Genomic DNA, 26981 nt, shown 5'->3' on the forward strand with positions numbered 1-26981 from the left:
AATCCTTAGGGTTGGTTATAGAGGGTGTCGGGGGAAAATGCTAAACTTTTGCGCTGGAGTCTTGCCTTCACCATCCAGTACAAGAAGGGAAGTGAGCATGGTAATGCTGATGGCCTTTCCCGCCAGGACAGCCCTCAGGACTTACTAAGTTCAAGAGCTGGCAGGTCAGCCCAGCCACCGGACGGGGTGGTCGGGCAGTCCCTGCGTCTTGAGTGGGGAAGGTGTGATGGGGAGGAAAGGGTTAATACCTGATTTGCCATGCATTACTGTTGTTGCCCTGTCCCCGCCATTTTTATTCCCCATTTGCAGGCCATTCCCTGTCTGCGAGGGTAAAAGACAAGATGCATTGCTTGCCATACCCTCTAACCGACACATGATGGCAGATCTTAAATGTAAGGCAGGAGGTATTTTTTGTAAGTCCAAGCAGGAATTACTTGGACATCCAACTGTGATATGGGTGAATGAGCTTCGGTATTTTTATGACCAAGCCTCAAAGGGCTGTAGTTATTTTTATGGCAGAAGCCTCAAAGGGCTCTCACAGATTTAGAGTACCCCTGTCTAAAAGAGTGTCAATTATGAAAAGACACAGAGAACCATAATGTATACAATAGTGGCATACTGATGCACAGCAGATGTCAGGCTAGTGACACCTTTGAGGCAGAGACCAAACACTGTGGCCCCAAGTTATGGGTGTAGCTCAGGTATGCTAAGGGGCCTGGGTGTCAACTTGACCCATGCGCCCTGCCCACTGGACAGCCCTTTTGACTGGTCTTATGAACTGTGGAGCACTTGGCTATTCATGTTTTTTTTTGTTCCCACAAGGGGATTGGATTCACATGTTAAAGATAGCTTTGGGCAGTCTATAACTGTGGCTTCCCAATTATTCCCAGTGTGATTCCTGAATTTTAATCCATGATGTAAAGATGCAAGACTTTGTTCCAGTAAAGCAGCAACCAGTCCAGGAGTGAAGGGGTTAATAACCACATAACCACAGGACTTTTAAAACCAAGGCTGCATTTCTTGCGCTTGCAAACAGAGGACAATTTATTTTGTTTCAAATGACAATTTCTTTCATTCCCTGATTCCCGTAAGTGTTGTTTTCAAGTGTATTCTGCAGATGTCATGTGTTTGTCTATTAAGGAAATAAATCACAATTTATTTTGCAACTTGTTCTGTTCAATCAAGTACCCAGAAATATAAATGTGTGTAAGTTGGTGTCATCGTGACAGCAATACACTGAATTATGCTATGTACTCCTCTTGTATTTCCTAAGAGAGCGTCACGCGTGATCAGACCATTTCCCTGCAGAAAATATGTGAGTGATTTGTTCACTTAATCACCACCACACCCCTTTTACTGGGTATTTCTTGGTTTGAGTTTTAGTGTGGCTAGCACTCTATTGCGCTTAATATTTCATCACATTAACACTTGTACACGTTATTCTAGATATCGTTTATTTAAAGCTGCACAGAGAAGCTCCTTTTGTTTTAATATTGCGCTTCTATTTTTCACTTATTATTTTACCACCACAGCATTGAATATTTTGCTTGGAGCACCCAGGCAATGAGTCTGTAAGTGCACTTTTTTAATGATTGAGATATATACATATATATATATACATACATACATACATACATACATACTGTGGCAGGACGGCCTCGCGTCCTTTGGTATACCAAAAGGGATTTTTAATAATGTATATGTGTTTTTAAATTATCTATGTAGAATTAATAAAATTTTATTATTTTCTGATATCCGCAGTGATTCTGGTTAACCTGACAGATTTGCAGTAATATACTGCAAGACCAATTGTTGTCTATCTTACCATATAAATGACAATAGAGTGCTGTATATAAGGGGAACCTTTCTGATCAATTCTCTTTTTTGATCAACTCTGATAAACATTTTCTTTTTGGGGTAATTACCAGGCCATCTGGGCCTGAGGACTGGTACCTCACTATCTCCTTTAATTCAGATGCAAGACTGAAATCTTGTAAAACTATGGAGTCCTCCAAGGCTTGTTTGGCTTCGTTAAGCTGCACTCTTAAATCTGCAATCTTTAACTGTAATTTCCTTGATTTCGCGGCATCCGCTGGTATATCCACGCTAACAATTGGCTCTCGCAGCTCAGAGACTATTTCTGCCACAATCTGAATTCTCCGGTCATCATCTTTAACAATATGGAGCAATAATTCCACTAGACACGTTATAAGGGAAGTTGGTTTATTAGGTATCACAAGCATCTCTTGTAGGAGATCAAGAAGGCGTTTCCTGCCTCCTTCTTCACTGGTATCTAGACAGCCAACTATAAGAATCAGCTGCTGACCTATAAATTCTTTAATCAGCATGGCTTCAATTTGTGTCATATCCGCTTTTTGTTCTTCTGTGAACAGCAGGGTTTTGAAGATAACTTAAGAGATAGTCTGCATAGACAGCGGGCTCTGGTAAAACATGTTCCAGTGCAGCCTCCCCTTCATCATCCTTTGACTTTATCTCTACCACCACCTTTTCCTTGGACTGCTTCAGTGACCCAAACGTCTGTCTTGGGCTTGTAAGCTTTTCCTCCAGCTTCATCTGAGAAACCTCCTGCTGGGCAGCAGTAGAGTCCAACGTAGCGTCCCGCTCAGACTTTAGAGACTCGAGCTCCTTGCCTAGGTCACACTTTTGTTTCTCCGCCATCCTGCGGCCAGCACACTCAGACTCCAGGTCCTTCCTCAGGTCTTGAAGCAGTCCTTCTGTCTTTCTTCTTTCACTCAGTGCGGCTGCTAGTTCATCTTCGTTAGAATTGAGTCGCGATTCTACGTCTCGTAGCAAACTTATAGCAAGGCTTAAATCTGTCTCTGTTTCTTTATTCTGGACCTGCAGCTGCTGGTGCTCCTCCTGGACCTTGTCCAGCTCCAGCTGTAGCCGGGCCCCCTCATTGGTCATGTAGTCCAGCCGCTTGTGGATATCAGCCATCTCGGTTTCATGGTGCAACATCAGGCAGGCCACCTGACGGACGGACACCTCCTCCGTCTTGGCGCGCTGCATCTCGTGCTCAGCCATCTGCGTTTGCAGCTCTTCAATCTGATGCTGCCAGTCCCCTCTCAGGGCCTTCACCTCTTCCCGGTGCTTACTCTGGGTTTGCATCAACGCCTCCATCTTTTTGAGCTCTGCAGTTCTTGTCGCCAGTATCGCTGTTGCTTCTGTCTTCCAGGCTTCTTTCTCCTTGGCATACTGACTCATGAAGATGGAGTTGCCTCTCTGCTTCTCCAGCTCTTGCTCCAGTCTTTGGACCTTCTCATGTTCCCTCTCACACAGAGTCACCTGGCTTCTAAGCTCCAACTCCAGCGATGCTCTTGTGGCGCTCAACGTGATCTTCAGCTGCTCCAGGGCGAGGCATTCTTTTTCCAGCATTTTCTCTGCATTCTGCAGAGCAGCCTGTACTTCGTTTTTTTCTTGCGCCAATTGTGTCTTCACTTTCTGCGCTTGGTGAAGCTTCTCAGTCCCATCACTGACCTGACCAGTCAGGTTTAAAACCTCTTCCTTCAGGTTTATATTCTCCATTTTCACAGTCTCTATATCCCTCAGGGCATTCTCATGGGTTTCCTTCAACATACCCAGCTCTGTGTTTAGACTGTGGCCCTCCTGGTGTGAGAGCTCCAGCTCTGTTTTGAGCGCGCTAGCTTCTTGGTGAGAAACTTCTAAGTCTTTGATGAAGTTTTGCACATCTCTCTGGGACATCTCATAGCATAGTCTCCAGTCAGGGCTTGTTCTCTCTGATTCCATGTTAGCAATTGCGGTGTTGGCCTTATCCAAGCTTGTCTTCAGCTCCTCCAAATCACTCCGTAAGAGACGCTCTGTTTTCTTTAACTCCTCATACTCAAGTATAGCTGGGAGTATACACCTCTTTACCTCGGCGTTAGCTTCTCGCTCCCTATTCAATTGCTCCTGCAAGGCATCATAATCACGGTGGGCAGTTTGGAGTGCAGAAATTAAGGCCTCTTTCCCTGGATCAAGGATTCAGCTTCCCTTTGCTCCTCCTTTTCCTTTGCCACCGTTCCTGTGACAATTCTGCCCATCACTCCGGTCTGCAGCACATCTCGGTGGCTTGCTGACTCCTGTTGTCCTGATATCGCAGGCTCAAGTGGTTCGGTCACTTCCTCTGTGACTTGAAAAATATTTTTCTTTTTCTTCTTTCTCTTTGTTTTATTAGTTCCAGAGACATCAGTGGTACTGGGCACACACACACACTGGACACTTTTGCAGCTTTCATCTGCGGGTACGTCTCTCTTCTCGGGGCCACATATGCGTCGTCATCATAATCATCATATGGCCTGAAGGGACACTGTTTTGTATGGTTATGTACATTGCAAAACTGACACTTGGCGGCCATTTTAAAATCCCGTTTTTTTTTTTTCACACCCGACGAGGCAGACTTTGCACAACACACGTAACTTGTATGGGCTTTACAATCTTTGAACCTTCTGGGTTCTTCTTAGGGCAACATCTTTGCCAAAATTCATTTTCACTTTCTTTTTTACCAGACAGGGCAAACTTTGCTCACAGCACTTGCTAGCTGCAAATTCACTCACTTCAGCAAAAGGCATTAGCTTTACACAGCAATCCTTTCATACCCGACGGGCACAATTTACACTCAGCGCTTGCTAGCTGTAACTTCCATGCTTCAGCAAAAAATCCTTTTTTTTTTTTTTCCGCTTGAGTTCAGTGTCTCAACACATCTTCATCTACTGACCCCCAGAGGCGTAGCATCCCACTTCTGACACCACCTGTGGCAGGACGGCCTCGCGGCGGGGTCAGTAAGACGATAGACACGGTGGGAAACGTTTAACTATAGTGGTTTATTAGCCACAACCAAAATAAATTACGGGTGCACTGTCCCTTTAAGAAACTACTTTCTTGAAAATTAAAACCTGTTCCCTTTAGGGAAACTAACTCACTTCTTGAGCCCTTACTAACAAGACAGCCAGCTAATCTGGTCATGCCCAAAACATGTGCAACACAAAGTATAACGATACATATAAGAATAAAGTCTTATCTGTATAGCAGCTCCAGCAGCAAACAGGAACACGGTTCCAGGGAGCAGGCTATATCCAGCCTCGCAGCAATCTGTATCTTTATCCTGGGTTGGGGTCCCAGCTGGTCCCCGCAGCCTAGCTCCTCGCAGGACTGGGGACCAGAGCAACAGCAATGGCTTCCCAGCCGGCAGAGTTCTCTCCACCTTCCTGTGGAAAAACAAGCTCACTGTGTGTGTGTCACTTCCTGCTTTTAAACCTGCAGTCTCTCAGGCCTCCTGCTTAATTAGGCTGCAGGTGTGCTTCCTTCTGTCAGAGGAGATTAACACTCTGTGAACTGGCTGCAGCGTCTCTCCATTCACTATTCCAGCCTACTGAGTCAGTGACTCTGTCACAATACATACATACATACATATAGGATTTAAAAGAAATTGTACTGTATGTGGTGTGTGTGTGTGGTGTGTTGTGTGTGGTGTGTTGTGTGTGTGTGTGTGTGAGGGCTGCCACCTTTGACTGAAGGCCAACCCAGAGATTTATTTTTTTAAATAGAGCACTTACCTCTGGCGTCCTCCTGCAACTCACTTCAATATGGCTGCGCGCGTCACAACGTCACGCGGCAAGTTGCCATGACAATGTGGTGCCACATGACTTTGTGATGTAAAGTAGCGTCTTGTTATTAAAATGTGTGTCACGTGATTCTATTACTTCACGTGCCATTCCTGTTGTCATGGCAACGCAACATCATTTGACGCAGTGGTTGCAGGGGAAGATGCCGGAAGACGTTGCCACCACACGGAGGGTATAAACAAAAAAGACCACCCGCTCACTCTTACATATTAGTCTGGGTGCACTAGGGTAGTGGCAATAGCATAAAAAGAGGTCTCTTTCCCCAAAGACAGGGAATGTATGGAAACCCCAATTTCCATGTAAGATCTAATTTGCGCTGTAAGATCTAATTTGTTCAGAATTGGTATCAGTCTTGAGAAGCAGAAATGCACTTGAAATACTGTTGTGAACAGTGTAATAAAAAAAAACCCATATGATAGTGTATTAGTAATATGGTTCAAATATCTTTTATTTCTAGTAAGATAAAAAATAATGGGGCATTAACTGCAACAATGCACATGTGAATATTAGGTCTCTTAAGTGTCCCAGCATCTAGCTAAAGAGGGGGCTTTTTTGAGCCATATATAAATTCCAGATAGTCTTTATAGATTCAAGTAAGCTAGGGCTGAATGTAAAAACCCTTTTAGTGTAGATCAAGTTATGAGTATTGTCAGACTGATGCAGTTGCAGAGTATGGGATAAACAGTGGACGGCCAGGATAGGGAGGGTAGGTATTCCCTGGTAGAATGGAGGTTAGTAACTCTGCAGCAGCACAGTCCTGGTAGTATACTTGCCTCAGACTCTGCTTAGGTTCCTAGATGGATATTCGTTTTCAGACAGGTAGGGGGGAAGTATCTCTCAGCTCTCCCTGCACTAGTAGCTGGCCGTCCAGGAAAGGAGAAGCAACGGTTAGGGGATTTCCCCTGCTTAGAGCGAGCAGGGAGAGGCACCGGTTAGGGGATTTCCCCTGCTTAGAGAGAGCAGGGAGAGGCACCGGTTAGGGGATTTCCCCTGCTTAGAGCGAGCAGGGAGAGGCACCGGTTAGGGGATTTCCCCTGCTTAGAGAGAGCAGGGAGAGGCACCGGTTAGGGGATTTCCCCTGCTTAGAGCGAGCAGGGAGAAGCCCCGGTTAGGGGATTTCCCAATCTTAGAGCGAGCAGGGAGAGGCACCGGTTAGGGGATTTCCCAAGCTTAGAGCGAGCAGGGAGAAGCACCGGTTAGGGGATTTCCCCTGCTTAGAGCGAGCAGGGAGAGGCACCGGTTAGGGGATTTCCTCTGCATAGAGCGAGCAGGGAGAGGCACCGGTTAGGGGATTTCCCGTGCTTAGAGCGAGCAGGGAGAGGCACCGGTTAGGGGATTTCCCAAGCTCAGAGCGAGCAGGGAGAAGCACCGGTTAGGGGATTTCCCCTGCTCAGAGCGAGCAGGGAGAGGCACCGGTTAGGGGATTTCCCCTGCTTAGAGCGAGCAGGGAGAGGCACCGGTTAGGGGATTTCCCCAGCTAAGAGCGAGCAGGGAGAGGCACCAGTTAGGGGATTTCCCAAGCTTAGAGCGAGCAGGGAGAGGCACCGGTTAGGGGATTTCCCCTGCTTAGAGCGAGCAGGGAGAGGCACCGGTTAGGGGATTTCCCAAGCTTAGAGCAAGCAGGGAGAGGCACCGGTTAGGGGATTTCCCCTGCTTAGAGCGAGCAGGGAGAGGCACCGGTTAGGGGATTTCCCCTGCTTAGAGAGAGCAGGGAGAGGCACCGGTTAGGGGATTTCCCCTGCTAAGAGCGAGCAGGGAGAGGCACCAGTTAGGGGATTTCCCCTGCTTAGAGCGAGCAGGGAGAGGCACCGGTTAGGGGATTTCCCAAGCTTAGAGCGAGCAGGGAGAGGCACCGGTTAGGGGATTTCCCCTGCTTAGAGCGAGCAGGGAGAGGCACCGGTTAGGGGATTTCCCAATCTTAGAGCGAGCAGGGAGAGGCACCGGTTAGGGGATTTCCCCTGCTTAGAGCGAGCAGGGAGAGGCACCGGTTAGGGGATTTCCCAAGCTTAGAGCGAGCAGGGAAAGGCACCGGTTAGGGGATTTCCCAAGCTTAGAGCGAGCAGGGAAAAGCACCGGTTAGGGGATTTCCCCTGCTTAGAGCGAGCAGGGAGAGGCACCGGTTAGGGGATTTCCCCTGCTTAGAGAGAGCAGGGAGAAGCACCGGTTAGGGGATTTCCAAAGCTTAGAGCGAGCAGGGAGAGGCACCGGTTAGGGGATTTCCCCTGCTTAGAGAGAGCAGGGAGAGGCACCGGTTAGGGGATTTCCCCTGCTTAGAGCGAGCAGAGAGAGGCACCGGTTAGGGGATTTCCCCTGCTTAGAGAGAGCAGGGAGAGGCACCGGTTAGGGCATTTCCCCTGCTTAGAGCGAGCAGAGAGAGGCACCGGTTAGGGGATTTCCCCTGCTTAGAGAGAGCAGGGAGAAGCACCGGTTAGGGGATTTCCCCTGCTTAGAGAGAGCAGGGAGAAGCACCGGTTAGGGGATTTCCCCTGCTAAGAGATAGCAGGGAGAGGCACCGGTTAGGGGATTTTCCCTGCTTAGAGAGAGCAGGGAGAAGCACCGGTTAGGGGATTTCCCAAGCTTAGAGAGAGCAGGGAGAAGCACCGGTTAGGGGATTTTCCCTGCTTAGAGAGAGCAGGGAGAAGCACCGGTTAGGGGATTTCCCAAGCTTAGAGAGAGCAGGGAGAAGCACCGGTTAGGGGATTTCCCCTGCTTAGAGAGCAGGGAGAAGCACCGGTTAGGGGATTTCCCCTGCTTAGAGAGAGCAGGGAGAGGCACCGGTTAGGGGATTTCCCCTGCTTAGAGAGAGCAGGGAGAGGCACCGGTTAGGGGATTTCCCCTGCTTAGAGAGAGCAGGGAGAAGCACCGGTTAGGGGATTTCCCCTGCTTAGAGAGAGCAGGGAGAGGCACCGGTTAGGGGATTTCCCCTGTTTAGAGAGAGCAGGGAGAGGCACCGGTTAGGGCATTTCCCCTGCTTAGAGCGAGCAGAGAGAGGCACCGGTTAGGGGATTTCCCCTGCTTAGAGAGAGCAGGGAGAAGCACCGGTTAGGGGATTTCCCCTGCTTAGAGAGAGCAGGGAGAAGCACCGGTTAGGGGATTTCCCCTGCTTAGAGAGAGCAGGGAGAAGCACCGGTTAGGGGATTTCCCCTGCTTAGAGAGAGCAGGGAGAGGCACCGGTTAGGGGATTTTCCCTGCTTAGAGAGAGCAGGGAGAAGCACCGGTTAGGGGATTTCCCAAGCTTAGAGAGAGCAGGGAAAAGCACCGGTTAGGGGATTTCCCCTGCTTAGAGAGAGCAGGGAGAGGCACCGGTTAGGGGATTTCCCCTGCTTAGAGAGAGCAGGGAGAGGCACCGGTTAGGGGATTTCCCCTGCTTAGAGAGAGCAGGGAGAAGCACCGCAGGGAGAAGCACCGGTTAGGGGATTTCCCCTGCTTAGAGAGAGCAGGGAGAGGCACCGGTTAGGGGATTTCCGCTGCTTAGAGAGAGCAGGGAGGAGCAGGGAGAAGCACCGATAGGGGATTTCCCAAGCTTAGAGAGAGCAGGGAGAAGCACCGATAGGGGATTTCCCCTGCTTAGAGAGAGCAGTTAGAGGCACCGGTTAGGGGATTTCCGCTGCTTAGAGAGAGCAGTTAGAGGCACCGGTTAGGGGATTTCCGCTGCTTAGAGAGAGCAGTTAGAGGCACCGGTTAGGGGATTTCCCCTGCTTAGAGCGAGCAGGGAGAGGCACCGGTTAGGGGATTTCCCCTGCTTAGAGAGAGCAGGGAGAGGCACCGGTTAGGGGATTTCCCCTGCTTAGAGAGAGCAGGGAGAGGCACCGGTTAGGGGATTTCCCCTGCTTAGAGAGAGCAGGGAGAGGCACCGGTTAGGGGATTTCCCCTGCTTAGAGAGAGCAGGGAGAGGCACCGGTTAGGGGATTTCCCCTGCTTAGAGAGAGCAGGGAGAGGCACCGGTTAGGGGATTTCCCCTGCTCAGAGAGAGCAGGGAGAGGCACCGGTTAGGGGATTTCCCCTGCTCAGAGAGAGCAGGGAGAGGCACCGGTTAGGTCACTTCCTCTGTGACTTGAAAAATATTTTTCTTTTTCTTCTTTCTCTTTGTTTTATTAGTTCCAGAGACATCAGTGGTACTGGGCACACACACACACTGGACACTTTTGCAGCTTTCATCTGCGGGTACGTCTCTCTTCTCGGGGCCACATATGCGTCGTCATCATAATCATCATATGGCCTGAAGGGACACTGTTTTGTATGGTTATGTACATTGCAAAACTGACACTTGGCGGCCATTTTAAAATCCCGTTTTTTTTTTTTCACACCCGACGAGGCAGACTTTGCACAACACACGTAACTTGTATGGGCTTTACAATCTTTGAACCTTCTGGGTTCTTCTTAGGGCAACATCTTTGCCAAAATTCATTTTCACTTTCTTTTTTACCAGACAGGGCAAACTTTGCTCACAGCACTTGCTAGCTGCAAATTCACTCACTTCAGCAAAAGGCATTAGCTTTACACAGCAATCCTTTCATACCCGACGGGCACAATTTACACTCAGCGCTTGCTAGCTGTAACTTCCATGCTTCAGCAAAAAATCCTTTTTTTTTTTTTTCCGCTTGAGTTCAGTGTCTCAACACATCTTCATCTACTGACCCCCAGAGGCGTAGCATCCCACTTCTGACACCACCTGTGGCAGGACGGCCTCGCGGCGGGGTCAGTAAGACGATAGACACGGTGGGAAACGTTTAACTATAGTGGTTTATTAGCCACAACCAAAATAAATTACGGGTGCACTGTCCCTTTAAGAAACTACTTTCTTGAAAATTAAAACCTGTTCCCTTTAGGGAAACTAACTCACTTCTTGAGCCCTTACTAACAAGACAGCCAGCTAATCTGGTCATGCCCAAAACATGTGCAACACAAAGTATAACGATACATATAAGAATAAAGTCTTATCTGTATAGCAGCTCCAGCAGCAAACAGGAACACGGTTCCAGGGAGCAGGCTATATCCAGCCTCGCAGCAATCTGTATCTTTATCCTGGGTTGGGGTCCCAGCTGGTCCCCGCAGCCTAGCTCCTCGCAGGACTGGGGACCAGAGCAACAGCAACGGCTTCCCAGCCGGCAGAGTTCTCTCCACCTTCCTGTGGAAAAACAAGCTCACTGTGTGTGTGTCACTTCCTGCTTTTAAACCTGCAGTCTCTCAGGCCTCCTGCTTAATTAGGCTGCAGGTGTGCTTCCTTCTGTCAGAGGAGATTAACGCTGCAGCGTCTCTCCATTCACTATTCCAGCCTACTGAGTCAGTGACTCTGTCACAATACATACATACATACATATAGGATTTAAAAGTAATTGTATGTGGTGTGTGTGTGTGGTGTGTTGTGTGTGGTGTGTTGTGTGTGTGTGTGTGTGAGGGCTGCCACCTTTGACTGAAGGCCAACCCAGAGATTTATTTTTTTAAATAGAGCACTTACCTCTGGCGTCCTCCTGCAACTCACTTCAATATGGCTGTGCGCGTCACAACGTCACGCGGCAAGTTGCCATGACAATGTGGTGCCACATGACTTTGTGATGTAAAGTAGCGTCTTGTTATTAAAATGTGTGTCACGTGATTCTATTACTTCACGTGCCATTCCTGTTGTCATGGCAACGCAACATCATTTGACGCAGTGGTTGCAGGGGAAGATGCCGGAAGACGTTGCCACCACACGGAGGGTATAAACAAAAAAGACCACCCGCTCACTCTTACATATTAGTCTGGGTGCACTAGGGTAGTGGCAATAGCATAAAAAGAGGTCTCTTTCCCCAAAGACAGGGAATGTATGGAAACCCCAATTTCCATGTAAGATCTAATTTGCGCTGTAAGATCTAATTTGTTCAGAATTGGTATCAGTCTTGAGAAGCAGAAATGCACTTGAAATACTGTTGTGAACAGTGTAATAAAAAAAACCCCATATGATAGTGTATTAGTAATATGGTTCAAATATCTTTTATTTCTAGTAAGATAAAAAATAATGGGGCATTAACTGCAACAATGCACATGTGAATATTAGGTCTCTTAAGTGTCCCAGCATCTAGCTAAAGAGGGGGCTTTTTTGAGCCATATATAAATTCCAGATAGTCTTTATAGATTCAAGTAAGCTAGGGCTGAATGTAAAAACCCTTTTAGTGTAGATCAAGTTATGAGTATTGTCAGACTGATGCAGTTGCAGAGTATGGGATAAACAGTGGACGGCCAGGATAGGGAGGGTAGGTATTCCCTGGTAGAATGGAGGTTAGTAACTCTGCAGCAGCACAGTCCTGGTAGTATACTTGCCTCAGACTCTGCTTAGGTTCCTAGATGGATATTCGTTTTCAGACAGGTAGGGGGGAAGTATCTCTCAGCTCTCCCTGCACTAGTAGCTGGCCGTCCAGGAAAGGAGAAGCAACGGTTAGGGGATTTCCCCTGCTTAGAGCGAGCAGGGAGAGGCACCGGTTAGGGGATTTCCCCTGCTTAGAGAGAGCAGGGAGAGGCACCGGTTAGGGGATTTCCCCTGCTTAGAGCGAGCAGGGAGAGGCACCGGTTAGGGGATTTCCCCTGCTTAGAGAGAGCAGGGAGAGGCACCGGTTAGGGGATTTCCCCTGCTTAGAGCGAGCAGGGAGAAGCCCCGGTTAGGGGATTTCCCAATCTTAGAGCGAGCAGGGAGAGGCACCGGTTAGGGGATTTCCCAAGCTTAGAGCGAGCAGGGAGAAGCACCGGTTAGGGGATTTCCCCTGCTTAGAGCGAGCAGGGAGAGGCACCGGTTAGGGGATTTCCTCTGCATAGAGCGAGCAGGGAGAGGCACCGGTTAGGGGATTTCCCGTGCTTAGAGCGAGCAGGGAGAGGCACCGGTTAGGGGATTTCCCAAGCTCAGAGCGAGCAGGGAGAAGCACCGGTTAGGGGATTTCCCCTGCTCAGAGCGAGCAGGGAGAGGCACCGGTTAGGGGATTTCCCCTGCTTAGAGCGAGCAGGGAGAGGCACCGGTTAGGGGATTTCCCCTGCTAAGAGCGAGCAGGGAGAGGCACAGGTTAGGGGATTTCCCCAGCTAAGAGCGAGCAGGGAGAGGCACCAGTTAGGGGATTTCCCAAGCTTAGAGCGAGCAGGGAGAGGCACCGGTTAGGGGATTTCCCCTGCTTAGAGCGAGCAGGGAGAGGCACCGGTTAGGGGATTTCCCAAGCTTAGAGCAAGCAGGGAGAGGCACCGGTTAGGGGATTTCCCCTGCTTAGAGCGAGCAGGGAGAGGCACCGGTTAGGGGATTTCCCCTGCTTAGAGAGAGCAGGGAGAGGCACCGGTTAGGGGATTTCCCCTGCTAAGAGCGAGCAGGGAGAGGCACCGGTTAGGGGATTTCCCCTGCTTAGAGCGAGCAGGGAGAGGCACCGGTTAGGGGATTTCCCAAGCTTAGAGCGAGCAGGGAGAGGCACCGGTTAGGGGATTTCCCCTGCTTAGAGCGAACAGGGAGAGGCACCGGTTAGGGGATTTCCCAATCTTAGAGCGAGCAGGGAGAGGCACCGGTTAGGGGATTTCCCCTGCTTAGAGCGAGCAGGGAGAGGCACCGGTTAGGGGATTTCCCAAGCTTAGAGCGAGCAGGGAAAGGCACCGGTTAGGGGATTTCCCAAGCTTAGAGCGAGCAGGGAAAAGCACCGGTTAGGGGATTTCCCCTGCTTAGAGCGAGCAGGGAGAGGCACCGGTTAGGGGATTTCCCCTGCTTAGAGAGAGCAGGGAGAAGCACCGGTTAGGGGATTTCCAAAGCTTAGAGCGAGCAGGGAGAGGCACCGGTTAGGGGATTTCCCCTGCTTAGAGAGAGCAGGGAGAGGCACCGGTTAGGGGATTTCCCCTGCTTAGAGCGAGCAGAGAGAGGCACCGGTTAGGGGATTTCCCCTGCTTAGAGAGAGCAGGGAGAGGCACCGGTTAGGGCATTTCCCCTGCTTAGAGCGAGCAGAGAGAGGCACCGGTTAGGGGATTTCCCCTGCTTAGAGAGAGCAGGGAGAAGCACCGGTTAGGGGATTTCCCCTGCTTAGAGAGAGCAGGGAGAAGCACCGGTTAGGGGATTTCCCCTGCTAAGAGATAGCAGGGAGAGGCACCGGTTAGGGGATTTTCCCTGCTTAGAGAGAGCAGGGAGAAGCACCGGTTAGGGGATTTCCCAAGCTTAGAGAGAGCAGGGAGAAGCACCGGTTAGGGGATTTTCCCTGCTTAGAGAGAGCAGGGAGAAGCACCGGTTAGGGGATTTCCCAAGCTTAGAGAGAGCAGGGAGAAGCACCGGTTAGGGGATTTCCCCTGCTTAGAGAGAGCAGGGAGAAGCACCGGTTAGGGGATTTCCCCTGCTTAGAGAGAGCAGGGAGAGGCACCGGTTAGGGGATTTCCCCTGCTTAGAGAGAGCAGGGAGAGGCACCGGTTAGGGGATTTCCCCTGCTTAGAGAGAGCAGGGAGAAGCACCGGTTAGGGGATTTCCCCTGCTTAGAGAGAGCAGGGAGAGGCACCGGTTAGGGGATTTCCCCTGTTTAGAGAGAGCAGGGAGAGGCACCGGTTAGGGCATTTCCCCTGCTTAGAGCGAGCAGAGAGAGGCACCAGTTAGGGGATTTCCCCTGCTTAGAGAGAGCAGGGAGAAGCACCGGTTAGGGGATTTCCCCTGCTTAGAGAGAGCAGGGAGAAGCACCGGTTAGGGGATTTCCCCTGCTTAGAGAGAGCAGGGAGAAGCACCGGTTAGGGGATTTCCCCTGCTTAGAGAGAGCAGGGAGAGGCACCGGTTAGGGGATTTTCCCTGCTTAGAGAGAGCAGGGAGAAGCACCGGTTAGGGGATTTCCCAAGCTTAGAGAGAGCAGGGAAAAGCACCTGTTAGGGGATTTCCCCTGCTTAGAGAGAGCAGGGAGAGGCACCGGTTAGGGGATTTCCCCTGCTTAGAGAGAGCAGGGAGAGGCACCGGTTAGGGGATTTTCCCTGCTTAGAGAGAGCAGGGAGAAGCACCGGTTAGGGGATTTCCCAAGCTTAGAGAGAGCAGGGAAAAGCACCTGTTAGGGGATTTCCCCTGCTTAGAGAGAGCAGGGAGAGGCACCGGTTAGGGGATTTCCCCTGCTTAGAGAGAGCAGGGAGAGGCACCGGTTAGGGGATTTCCGCTGCTTAGAGAGAGCAGGGAGGAGCAGGGAGAAGCACCGATAGGGGATTTCCCAAGCTTAGAGAGAGCAGGGAGAAGCACCGATAGGGGATTTCCCCTGCTTAGAGAGAGCAGTTAGAGGCACCGGTTAGGGGATTTCCGCTGCTTAGAGAGAGCAGTTAGAGGCACCGGTTAGGGGATTTCCGCTGCTTAGAGAGAGCAGTTAGAGGCACCGGTTAGGGGATTTCCCCTGCTTAGAGCGAGCAGGGAGAGGCACCGGTTAGGGGATTTCCCCTGCTTAGAGAGAGCAGGGAGAGGCACCGGTTAGGGGATTTCCCCTGCTTAGAGAGAGCAGGGAGAGGCACCGGTTAGGGGATTTCCCCTGCTTAGAGAGAGCAGGGAGAGGCACCGGTTAGGGGATTTCCGCTGCTTAGAGAGAGCAGTTAGAGGCACCGGTTAGGGGATTTCCCCTGCTTAGAGCGAGCAGGGAGAGGCACCGGTTAGGGGATTTCCCCTGCTTAGAGAGAGCAGGGAGAGGCACCGGTTAGGGGATTTCCCCTGCTTAGAGAGAGCAGGGAGAGGCACCGGTTAGGGGATTTCCCCTGCTTAGAGAGAGCAGGGAAAAGCACCGGTTAGGGGATTTCCCAAGCTTAGAGAGAGCAGGGAGAAGCACCTGTTAGGGGATTTCCCCTGCTTAGAGAGAGCAGGGAGAGGCACCGGTTAGGGGATTTCCCCTGCTTAGAGAGAGCAGGGAGAGGCACCGGTTAGGGGATTTCCGCTGCTTAGAGAGAGCAGTTAGAGGCACCGGTTAGGGGATTTCCCCTGCTTAGAGAGAGCAGGGAGAGGCACCGGTTAGGGGATTTCCCCTGCTTAGAGAGAGCAGGGAGAGGCACCGGTTAGGGGATTTCCCCTGCTTAGAGAGAGCAGGGAGAGACACCGGTTAGGGGATTTCCCCTGCCCTCACCACCCGGAGGTTTACTATGTAAACCCGTAGCCCGGAGATACCTGGTCGAAACCCGGAGTGGTGGCTCTGTGTGTGTGTGTGTGTGTGTGTGTGTGTGTGTGTGTGTGTGTGTGTGTGTGTGTGTGTGTGTGTGTGTGTGTGTGTGTGTGTGTGTGTGTGTGTGTGTGTGTGTGTGTGTGTGTGTGTGTGTGTGTGTGTGTGTGTGTGTGTGTGTGTGTGTGTGTGTGTGTGTGTGTGTGTGTGTGTGTGTGTGTGTGTGTGTGTGTGTGTGTGTGTGTGTGTGTGTGTGTGTGTGTGTGTGTGTGTGTGTGTGTGTGTGTGTGTGTGTGTTTTGTTCGTAGCTATTCAGCACATTGGACAGCAGTCTGCAAACCTGCCCAAAAGCAAAATGGCCGCCCGATGCTTCACTCCCCAGTAACTTCCTGGTCTATCACTTCCTGTCACATGACAGAACCAGGAACAGGCTGCACGGGAGGAGGGGCTCTGCGGATCCATGTGGGCCGGCTCGGGGTGTGCGGCAGCGGCCGGGCTGCTGGGGGCACTGTCCGCGTGCTCAGCCAAGCTGGCCCTGGGTGCGGATTACCTGAGGGAGGCGTGTGAAGCCGCAGCCGGGGACCAGGGAGGGACCTGCCAGTGGGTGAGGGATGGGTCAGCAAGCCACACCTAGATCTCACTTACCCCTATATACCTAAGCAGAGTAACGCCCCCTTCCCCTCAGAGGCTGCTTCTTCCGGGTCCCCCACCTAACTCTTTGTTTGCCAGAGGAATCTCCAATGCAAGAAGCGCTAGTTTAGGATCATATTACCCTCAGGCAGACATTGATTACCCCCGAAACATTATGGGGGTCACTATATTTATTGGCCACCGTGACATTTAAAGGGGTAGCATAGAAAATGTTTTTTTTTTTTTCAAATAGCTTCCTCAGTCACCCTCTTATTTATTTGTATTTTGTGGAAAACATGACAATGCTTTACACTTCTTTTGGGAGTGCAGGATTCAAGTATATAGCTACTTCTGTTTATCTGTTTATCTGTTTATCTGTTTTGATGATGACTTTGCTTTTGCAAACCAAGAACAGAGCATGGGGCACTGACAGGTTTACCACCAAATTACATTAAATAACGTTTTTGAAACCTGTCCATAGCGTTTATTTGCCATGCAAATATTAAAATGTAAAAACCATTATTTAGCAGATTTAGTTGTAGATTATAATACCTGCTTTACAGATTAAATTATAGTGTACAGAGTTTTTGAAACAGATTTCTTCAGGTAGCCCCTCCCCTTTTAGTCAATTTATTCCAATGTGCCTGAGCTTTCCTTTTTTCTAGTTATTGATTGGGGGTTTGATGGACCCTCCTGTTTTATGGCACCCGGCTTTTCTATTTTTTTTTTTTTCTAATATAGCTTGACATACATAGACACATCTTCTGCCTGCGGGGCAGACCTCCGTTGGTCTGATCTCTATTCATCAGATGCAACCTTCCGTATCGGTGTCTCCCTGGCAGATCTCCGATTCTCTCGGTACTAAATGGGGGAGAGAGAGCTGCCAGGAAGTGACTGATTAAATAGAGCTTACAGTGACCAAGCTCTGCAGGCAGGACACAGAAAGAGGAGGAGGTTTGGCCAGACGCCAACAGGATAGTGGCAGCTTGCTATTGTCCGATGACAGACTGCTGAATCTGGAATGGGGAAGGGTCGGTGATCCAGGCGGCCCGATGGGGCTGCCTAGACCACTTAAACGGTACAGCCGCCTATGAGTTTAGTGATCAAAACACTGCCTTTGAAGTCAGAGAACCTGGTTGCACTTCCAACCCCAGTGTCTTCTCTATGGTGACCGTGGGCAAGTCCTCTTCTAAGTCCCTGTGCATCAGGCACCACGATTTTTAGATTGTAAGTTCTTCGGGCAGACTTGTGCCTGCGCAGGTCTATGGCGGTTGATGACATCATATGTGAGAGTGCGGCAAGATTTGGTGTTTGACTGCGCCTCGCACTTACACAGTCATGTATGCTATTATGGCATTCCTCTCTTTCTGCTAATAATGTCACTTTGTATCACTTGCCTGGATCCTCACTGAGGAAGGCTATATGGTTGCATTAGGCTTAGCTTATAGTGCAGGTTACGCCAGCCGTTGCAAAAGTTGTAAGGGCTCGCTCAGACATGCTGCTGCGGGACCGTGCTTGCGTTCGCGCCTCCGCCGCGCGCTCCTGCAGCCCAGCGATATCTGCTCAAACTGCAGGCGTTGGGTCGCGGCGTTTGGGGGGCGTGGGCGTGTAACGGACACGTCTCGGAGCTGGTTCGCCTCTATTGGCTGAACCAGCTCACGTCACGCGACAGTAACACCAAATTTCAATTTGGGTTGTGGTGGCAAAATGTCGCAGCGACAACGCTGCACTTTGCCGCCGGTGGAGTTTTCAGTTTGAAAACCCCTACCGAACAACCCAAAATTGCGACGGACGTGCGCGCGCACGTCGCATCGCGTTCTGTCTGAGCTGGACCTAATGGAGTTTTTGCGATGTCGCTGGCTGCAAGTGGCAGTGACGTCATGTAGAGGCTATCTGTGATTGGCTTATTGCAGTCACTTGGTGCGGCTGTCGCGGTAAATATAAAAATCCATTGTTTTCAGCGATTTTGGTCGCTGTTGCGCCATTGTGGTCACGCCAACTATAGGCGCACGTGACGGATTATATTTACTTGTTTTGACGCGGGTTGCTGTAGCCGGGACTATAAGCGCAGCCTTAGGGACGTAGTCAAAGGCAGTGTTTATGTTCGGTAGTGTTCGTACTCGCCCATACGCGATCGGATCCAACTGTCTTGATATGCTTCACAGCCCTGCGAATCTGCAGGCATATTCTATAGACGTCGTTATGCAGTCTCCCTCTGGGGAAGAAACCGCTCGATTGCTGCTCTCACTAGTCAGTGTGAGATTGCACAATCTGATACAAAACAGCCATATACACAACGGGAAGCCGTATCTGTTTGGCACTGACGTACGTGTGTGTGTATGTGTGTATATATATAATATATACATCTACATCTCTTGTTGGAGTGCTAGCTGCCTTTGAGATTTTGAGAATATATATATATATATTTTTTTTTTTTTATATATATATATATATACTCTGATGTGCTACCCCTCGATTACCTAAATAACCACCAAAGAAGGTTAAATATATCTGTGTTACATCACACTGAGGAACGAAGACAAGTGGCGGTGCACAGCCAGGAAAAACTCCACGGGGGTAGGCAGAGGTAGCTTGAAAACGATATTTATTGGCACATTGAGCTTTGACACAGCTTCTTTAGAGTTTGAGCGATACATTAGTATCCAACCCAGAATACTCTGACTTCCGGCTATTAGCACCAGCATGCCTGTAATTAACTATACGGGGGGGGCTCTATAAGCAGACGGCTACACTTCCTGCTCCTTTGATCTATAGAACCCACTTTCAGCGGCCATCTTGGCGGTATGCCATTTTATATTCCTGTTTTTTCTCACCACCCTTTGGGACACTCTGTATACAGACCGCCCTACTTTACTTTACCTGTGTAATGTATAAAAATTATACTCCATTTACCCACCCGGCCTCTGGGAGTTTAAGTGACAAACCTAGGGCTTTCTTTCCCCCCCCGGTCGGTATGAAATGTTTCACGTTCCTTTTCTGTGTGTGTTGCAGGTCCACCTGCTCCTCCGCCTGTGCTGCGTTTGCCTTGTGTTTGCTTGTAATGCTGTGATGTGGACGTTCTTCGCCAAAGCACTAAGGTTCTCCTCTTCCTCAGCGTCTGCAACTGTGACGACGACTGGCTCAAATTTTGTGTCTTCGGTAAATACTGTTAGGCAAACGTTGTACGTGGGCTTGTGTTTTGGGGTCTTTAGATGTAATGCACTTTTTCACAACGGCTTGGTACCAAGCTCTATAAATAGGTAATTGGCTATTAAATTCACACTATGGCCCATGTTTCTTAAGCGGGGTTATGCCATAAGAAGCCTCACTGTTCCAGAAGACACTATTAAAGTGAATAAATCACAAGGTGTCTTTCAGCGCCAGAAGGCATTTAACCCCTTCAGTGCCTTAATGACATGGTGTGCATTCAAAAAAGTGCCACGCCTGGGGCCCTTATGACGTTCGCATACTTGCTCCTTTTTTTAGGGGCTGTACGTACACTGAAAGGGGGGGGACGTTCCCTCCTCGTCACATTCAGCTTGACGGCCGGAACAGAAGCAGCATCACACGGAAGTGTCTGAGGTTCCGTGGCCACGGAAGTGGCATGGCCCTCCGACACTAAAGAGCTTAATGGAGTAGCATGACGCTAGGTGTGTAATTTTAAACGCACCTGTAACATGTATTACAGGGGAACGCCTTCCTGTCCAAAATGTTTGGCCCGATATGAACATGTTCAAATTCAGAGAATAGAGTAGATTGATCTATGATCGGGTATATTTGCCCCAGATATGCAGCATGAAGACAGAGGCAATGAAAAAGAGACTCATCACTAGTACTGGAACAGGACCAACTTTAAGACCTAAAGGGAACCAAGGACAGTGGCACAGTAATTAGGTTTAATGTAGCTGATTCTTCCAAGGATAAAAATGGAACAGTGGACAACACCATACATATAAGAGAATAAAAAGTAAAAACACCATAGGAAAATAACGTAGGGCTCTGGCAGATGATGATCAAAAGTAACCTCCAAAGGTTATACTCACAAACTAATGAGGTTTTTAAAAGTGCCAATCACAATCAGTGGCAAATGCTATATTCCTGTATGATGGACGTGGGTAATCTCAGGGGGAAGAGATGAGAAATAACACCATAGCGCAGATCGTACAAATATAAGAACTTTATAAGATTATCTATATCTATAAGTCTCAAATAATGGTTGTGTGTATGTCTTCCCCCTGTGTCATTGGCCACGGACGCACCTCCCGCCCCCCTCACCCCACCCCTCACATTGTGAGAACAACTTGGCGAACCCACACTCCTCACCTCTCCCCCCACCAACCCCCCTCCCCCCGGTCACACCACTAGCCGCTCCTCGGCGCCGGCCGCAAGTCTCGCGTCGTCCAGCGGCCTGGCGGTGCGCGCACGTTGCAACTCTAGCCTGCGGCTGCTCCCGCTCATGGGCACTTCAGCCTCCTCCCGACGCCGGCTCGCGCCCGTTCCGGGTTGCCGTGCGCTCGGCAGCCTGCGCTGCATGCTCCACTGTGTGTGTGTGAGACTGTGTGTGTGTGAGACACACTGTGTGTGTGTGTGTGTGTGAGACACACTGTGTGTGTGTGAGACACACTGTGTGTGTGTGAGACACACTGTGTGTGTGCGTGTGTGTGAGACACACTGTGTGTGTGCATGTGTGTGAGACACACTGCGTGTGTGTGTGTGTGTGTGTGTGTGTGTGTGTGTGTGTGTGTGTGTGTGTGTGTGTGTGTGTGTGTGTGTGTGTGTGTGTGTGTGTGTGTGTGTGTGTGTGACACACTGTGTGTGTGTGTGTGAGACACACTGTGTGTGTGTGTGTGTGTGTGTGTGTGTGTGTGAGACACACTGTGTGTGTGTGTGTGTGTGTGTGTGTGTGTGTGAGACACACTATGTGTGTGTGTGTGTGTCTGTGTGTGTGTGTGTGTGTGTGTGTGACACACACTGTGTGTGTGTGTGTGTGTGTGTGTGTGTGTGTGTGTGCGTGTGTGTGTGTGTGTGTGTGTGTGTGTGTGAGAGACACACTGTGTGTGTGAGACACACTGTGTGTGTGTGTGTGTGTGTGTGTGTGTGTGTGTGTGTGTGTGTGTGTGTGTGTGTGTGTGTGTGTGACACACTGTGTGTGTGTGTGTGTGTGTGTGTGTGTGTGTGTGTGTGTGTGTGTGTGTGTGTGTGTGTGTGTGTGACTGTGTGTGCGACACTGTGTGTGTGTGTGTGTGTGTGTGACACTGTGTGTGTGTGTGTGAGACACTGTGTGTGTGTGAGACACTGTGTGTGTGTGTGTGTGTGTGTGTGTGTGTGTGTGTGTGTGTGAGACACTGTGTGTGTGTGAGACACTGTGTGTGTGTGAGACACTGTGTGTGTGTGTGTGAGACACTGTGTGTGTGTGTGTGAGACACTGTGTGTGTGTGTGTGTGTGTGTGTGTGTGTGTGTGTGTGTGTGTGTGTGTGTGTGTGTGTGTGAGACACTGTGTGTGTGTGTGTGTGTGTGTGTGTGTGTGTGTGTGTGTGTGTGTGTGTGTGTGTGTGTGTGACACTGTGTGACACTGTGTGTGTGTGTGTGTGTGTCACTGGGTTTGTGTGTGTGGCACTGTGTGTGTCTCACGGTGTGCTGCGCGGGGGAGGGGGTGACCAGAGCAGCGCAGGGGGGGGGACCGGACCTGCGCAGAGGGGGGGGAAGGACCACAGCTGCGCATGGGTGGGGGGAGGCGGAGAGCGACGAGGGGAACGAGGTGGGGGGGACGGGGGGTGAAGAGAGGAAGGAGCGGGAGGTTTTGGCTCCGGGCAGCGCCGGGTCTCTCAGCTAGTATAGGATAAAAACCCCATAGAATGCGCACTTACAGGAGTGCCATTCTGTTAGGCATTCAGAACAGAATATTGCTCCTGAGGAAGCTGAAACGCGTAGAGCTCAGAGACCAGAGGGTTACATTGGAGAGGAACTGCATCCGATTCGTCAAGGTTCCCGAGCGGCCACTACCGGACGTGACATCACTGGACGACCGGATAGGTTATACCAGTAACGTGGAAGCCTCGAGATCGTCGCGTACAGCATCACTCTGCTACCTGTGTTTTTAATGCCCAAAATAATGGCACTTCTGTTAGATCTTTTTGTTTGACATTAATGTAGCTGATTCTAGTTTTAAGTATTTTCAAATATGTATCTTAAAACGTTGAACACATTCATTGTAAAACCCCTCCAGCGCATTAGTTTTCAATCCATCTGATGACTTTTGGTGACTAGACTGTTTGTCGGTTCTCTATAGGTTTGTTTTTGTTTTGTTCTTTGTTTGCAATGTCTTTAGTCAAATGGATAACAGAAGCAGCTCATTTGTACTAATTCAGCGGACTTTCTGAGACATACATTTTTGGTAGTGTAAGTAAGTTATTTTGTGGGGGGGGGAGACTCGCGAGTAAGGACATATCGCCCAATAGGCAACAGCAGCTCGCGCATGCGTCTGTCCGCACGTCCTGAACAGCAATACCGGCTCCCTACCTGTACCGAAGCTGTGCGCAAGCGGGGAGACTATAGAGCCTGTTACAAATGCGTAATTTACATCAGTTATGCACGTATATGACGATTGCAGTACAGTACATGCATCGATAAGTGGAAAAAAGGTAGTGTTTCACTTTAAGTACATTTTCACTTTACATACATGCTCCGATCCCATTGCGTACGTTAATGCGGGGTATGCCTGTATTTAGATTGACGCAGAGGGAGGAAAGTTAAAAAAATTTTTTTTCATTTGCATGTTCTGCTGGGTGGGTTGTTCTAATTTTTGGAGGTAATGTTTGTTTGACAACGTAAACGCTATTCGATTTATGAAATGGTGCTTTCTGCTTATAGCAACTCCATTACATGGTGTAACAGGGGTGGGCGTTTCATATGTTGTTAGTGGTTATAAATGTAAAACAAAAAATAAATTCACTTGTTTAGTGAAATATTTGGCTGTGTACAGTCCATGATGACAGCAAAAACACGCTCCAAGCTGTTTTTTATGCTTCACTGTTCTGCCAAAGAAGCTTCCTACTGTATACAAACTGTGGCAGCTTGTGATCAATGAGGTGACTGCCCTGCCAGGATTGCGCTCATTCACACACTGTGCCAGAGCTGTAACGAAACAAAACCGCTTTCTTTTCTTTCCAAAAGTTGCCATGGCATTGCTAAACATGCACTGTACTGTAGAATGAGACAATTGTGAATCCTGCCATACTGTTTCTTAATGTAAAGTAGGGAGTGTATTGATATTGAGCATAGTAATTCATTATGGGAAGTATAGGAGCCGTTCACTACTACAGTAACGCATCACGTTGCCCCTCTGGCAGTGAAAGGGTCAATGTGGGGAGTGCGCACAGAATCCAATCGAGTCCTTCGGGTGGGGAGCCTGGTTAAAAAAAATTAAAAATGAATGAATTCTGTAAGCAAAGGAGCAGAGATACACCACCTAATGTTGCTGGATGTAATTGGTGCAAGGAGAAAGGAAAACTGCTCTCAATTGTAGGCCCCGGTTTCGATTCGTGTTATTGTAGCATTGGGCAGACTATTTCAACCACTAACTCCTCTTTTATAGCCACTCCCCAAATCACTCACTGGAACAAACAAAACAAAATGGAGGTAAAACTCCCTTATGATGCAGAATATGGCTGCAGCCATAGTGCATGCAGCCCTGACAAAACCATTATGTGAAGCAGTCTGGCCATACTGCACGCGATGCAGCGCGCGCAAAAGTATTTGGAGGAGACAAATTAATTAGATTTTTCGAGCGACAGCCATGTCACGTGAGCCGTTTGAACCAATGAGGGCGAACCAGCCTGGTGTCATCCGAGTCCACAGATCGCTCAGGCAACAAGCTATGTCTGCAACTTAAGTTATTTGCATTAGTTTTGGAGCAGTGATTCAATTTGTGTCACTTGTCCTGGGACAGAGTTTCAAGTTTTTTTAATTAGTAATGATCACATAATTGCTCTTTGTTTTGTTTTGTTTGTTTTTACTAATAACACTACACAATTATTTTATTCATAATACATCTATTGAAAAGAGAGAAAACGGGGACTTTTATATGTTGTCACTGATCATCTAAAAATAAGTGGTCATCATGTATTTTGTGCACAAAAACACACTAATTGCAGTCTTTCTATTTTGGCAAATTCTGCTGACTCGCTAGTTTTTTTTTTGTTTGTTTGTTTTTTCCAGCTTCACTTTTCAGGTTTTACTTAACAATGATTAAAGGCATAACCATATTGTGTAGTATTTGTTGAAGATAAGGTAAAAGAAGAGTCTTGGGGGAGATTCACTAAACTCCAATTAGAGGTAGTGAATGTAACCCTTTGAGTAGCCACGTTACCTGAGTGCCATGGCCTCACAGGCAATGTGTGGTCACATGACCACGGCGGCCATTTTCCAGGAAACGTTCTCCTGTTCCTCACAGGACAGATCGCATTCTGCGCTCCATGGGAACACAGGACGTGATCTACCCAGGAAAAAAACCACACACTTTTGGTGTGACCTAGTCCCTACGACATGTGGCCCCTGGATTGCCAGGCCGCATGACATAGTGACTACATCTATGGGCACCCAACGGGTTAACTAGCATTCAAGTCAATGGCAGTTACTGCCAGATCGAGCACTGATACCCCTTAGAGCTTTGCAAATCCCAGTCTTAGTGTATATTTGTATATCTGTTGCAGGCATTTCTTGGCAAGGTGTTATTTGGAGAGTCACGCGCTCTGCTCTGGTGGGTTGGAATTTCAATCACTCTCTGCGGGCTGCTTGTGCTTCACACTGCGTCACCACCGGCAGAACAGAGAAGTCCTGGAAAGAAGGAGAGTTAAGGGAATGAAAGCTACATTAGAGAGAATTACAGAAGATAACGATGAGTGAAGATGTAGGTGCTTTTACTCTCACTCAAGATCCACATTTACATTTGTAATAAAAGAACAACAAAACTAAACTTCCTTTTTCTTCTGCGTTTTTTATTTCCAATGGTCTTAATTTCCAACATCCACTTTCCTCAGAGTGCTCAATAGTGTCTGATTCACCGTAACTCAATATTCCCCACAAGGATATATGAGCCCTGGCCGGTGGTTCTCAAACTGCTGTCACCGATAACCTTGGTGATGCTCCACAGAGTTCCTTCAAATTGACTTTAGGCAATTCTCATGTGCAGCCTGTGCTAAAGGTTGGTTTGTGACATAATATTGTTCAACTTCTAGTACATTAATGTTGATATATTTATTAAGGAGTCGGATAAGGCAAATATTTAGTAAGACCGGAACTCCGTCTGCCAGCGAAGGGGTTATTGAGTCCCTCTGCCATTTATAGATGCTGACCCAGCAGCTGATGCTCTTTAAGCCACTGTACAAATGTATTTACACACTAATAAACACATACAAATAAGAGAAGTTGATTTTGAAAGTAACGATATACTGCAGCAAGAAACTTAAGGGCTAGACTGCAAAATGAATGGAAAAAAAAAACGTGTTTTAATTAGCCATTTAAAAGAGGCACAAAAAACCTTCCGATGCATTTCGCGCCCACAACGGCACTTTGTCAAGGGTTTTTATTTTTTGGTGGGTGGATTATTAAACCTATACGAACACTGATGCTCATGCCATGCACTAGACAATAAAACACTGTTGGACCTGAAACACCACTGGACTTTACCCTCCAGAGGATTCTGGGTAAGAAGAAAGACTGTTTGTTCATAAGAAGAAAGACGGTTTAAGACTTGGCCAGTGGAATCCAGCAAGTAATGAGTTAATGTCTCAGAGACGAGGCAATATGAATAAGCCAACCTTGGAATTGCTGACACAGAACAGGAAAGCAGACTTAAACCATGTATCCCACACAGCTCGGCCCAGCAACAGATAACACGAAACAAAGGAGATACAGTTAAGGAAGGAGGGAGGTATTTGGAGCATGTGAAGAGAAAATGCAAGTCACATGACCCCACAGTGTTATTTGCCGCCGAATACAAGGAGGGCAGGGGGGGCGCAGCGGGGGAAAGTTTGCGCACCCCTGCCTTAAAGTATTTCATAAAGAGGACCCGTCTGTTGAATTTTGGTTGTTGCTCTTGGATGGTGTTCTACATGAAATGATTTTAAATTTGAACGTGAATACTTCTTGCAGACTCGTGATGGCAGCTATGGGAGCATAACATGTTTATAGGAGACGAGATATATCTATACAGATCGACTGCAAAAATTGTAGATTGTGGAGATTTATTGATGATGTATTTATGGTCTGGCAGGGCATGGAGTTTGAATTAACACAGTTGATGGATGACATTAATATTTTGAGATCTATTCATTTTTCCTCGAATTTGAGACAGACAATTAACTTCCTTGATGATCAGATTACGAAGGAGGAAACCGGTTATAATACTAACATTTATAGGAATCCTACAGATAGAAACACCTATTTACATGCTTCGAGTTTTTATTCAGCATCATTGAAGAGGAGTTTGCCCTACTCTCAATTTTGTCAGATTTGTGAGTGATTAGCTAGTTAGATAAAGCTTTACATGAACAATATGAGAGGTTTAGCCAGAGATGTTATGAGGATTCTGAGATTGAGGAAGCACTTTCATGGATTTTG

General features: G+C 48.6%; 1 protein-coding gene across 1 annotated transcript; it reads left to right on the forward strand.

Moving 5' to 3' along the window:
- The first annotated feature begins 16129 nt into the window (after positions 1-16129).
- On the forward strand, positions 16130-25339 carry TMEM42 (transmembrane protein 42). Its single transcript, XM_075586707.1, has 3 exons — positions 16130-16334; positions 19373-19519; positions 25073-25339. Exons 1-3 carry the CDS (start codon positions 16191-16193, stop codon positions 25214-25216), a joined length of 435 nt encoding a protein of 144 aa, XP_075442822.1. The 5' UTR covers positions 16130-16190; the 3' UTR covers positions 25217-25339.
- Positions 25340-26981: the final 1642 nt, after the last annotated feature.

This window comes from Ascaphus truei, chromosome 2, assembly GCF_040206685.1.
Source record: "Ascaphus truei isolate aAscTru1 chromosome 2, aAscTru1.hap1, whole genome shotgun sequence".
In the NCBI taxonomy this organism is placed as follows: Eukaryota; Metazoa; Chordata; class Amphibia; order Anura; family Ascaphidae; genus Ascaphus; species Ascaphus truei.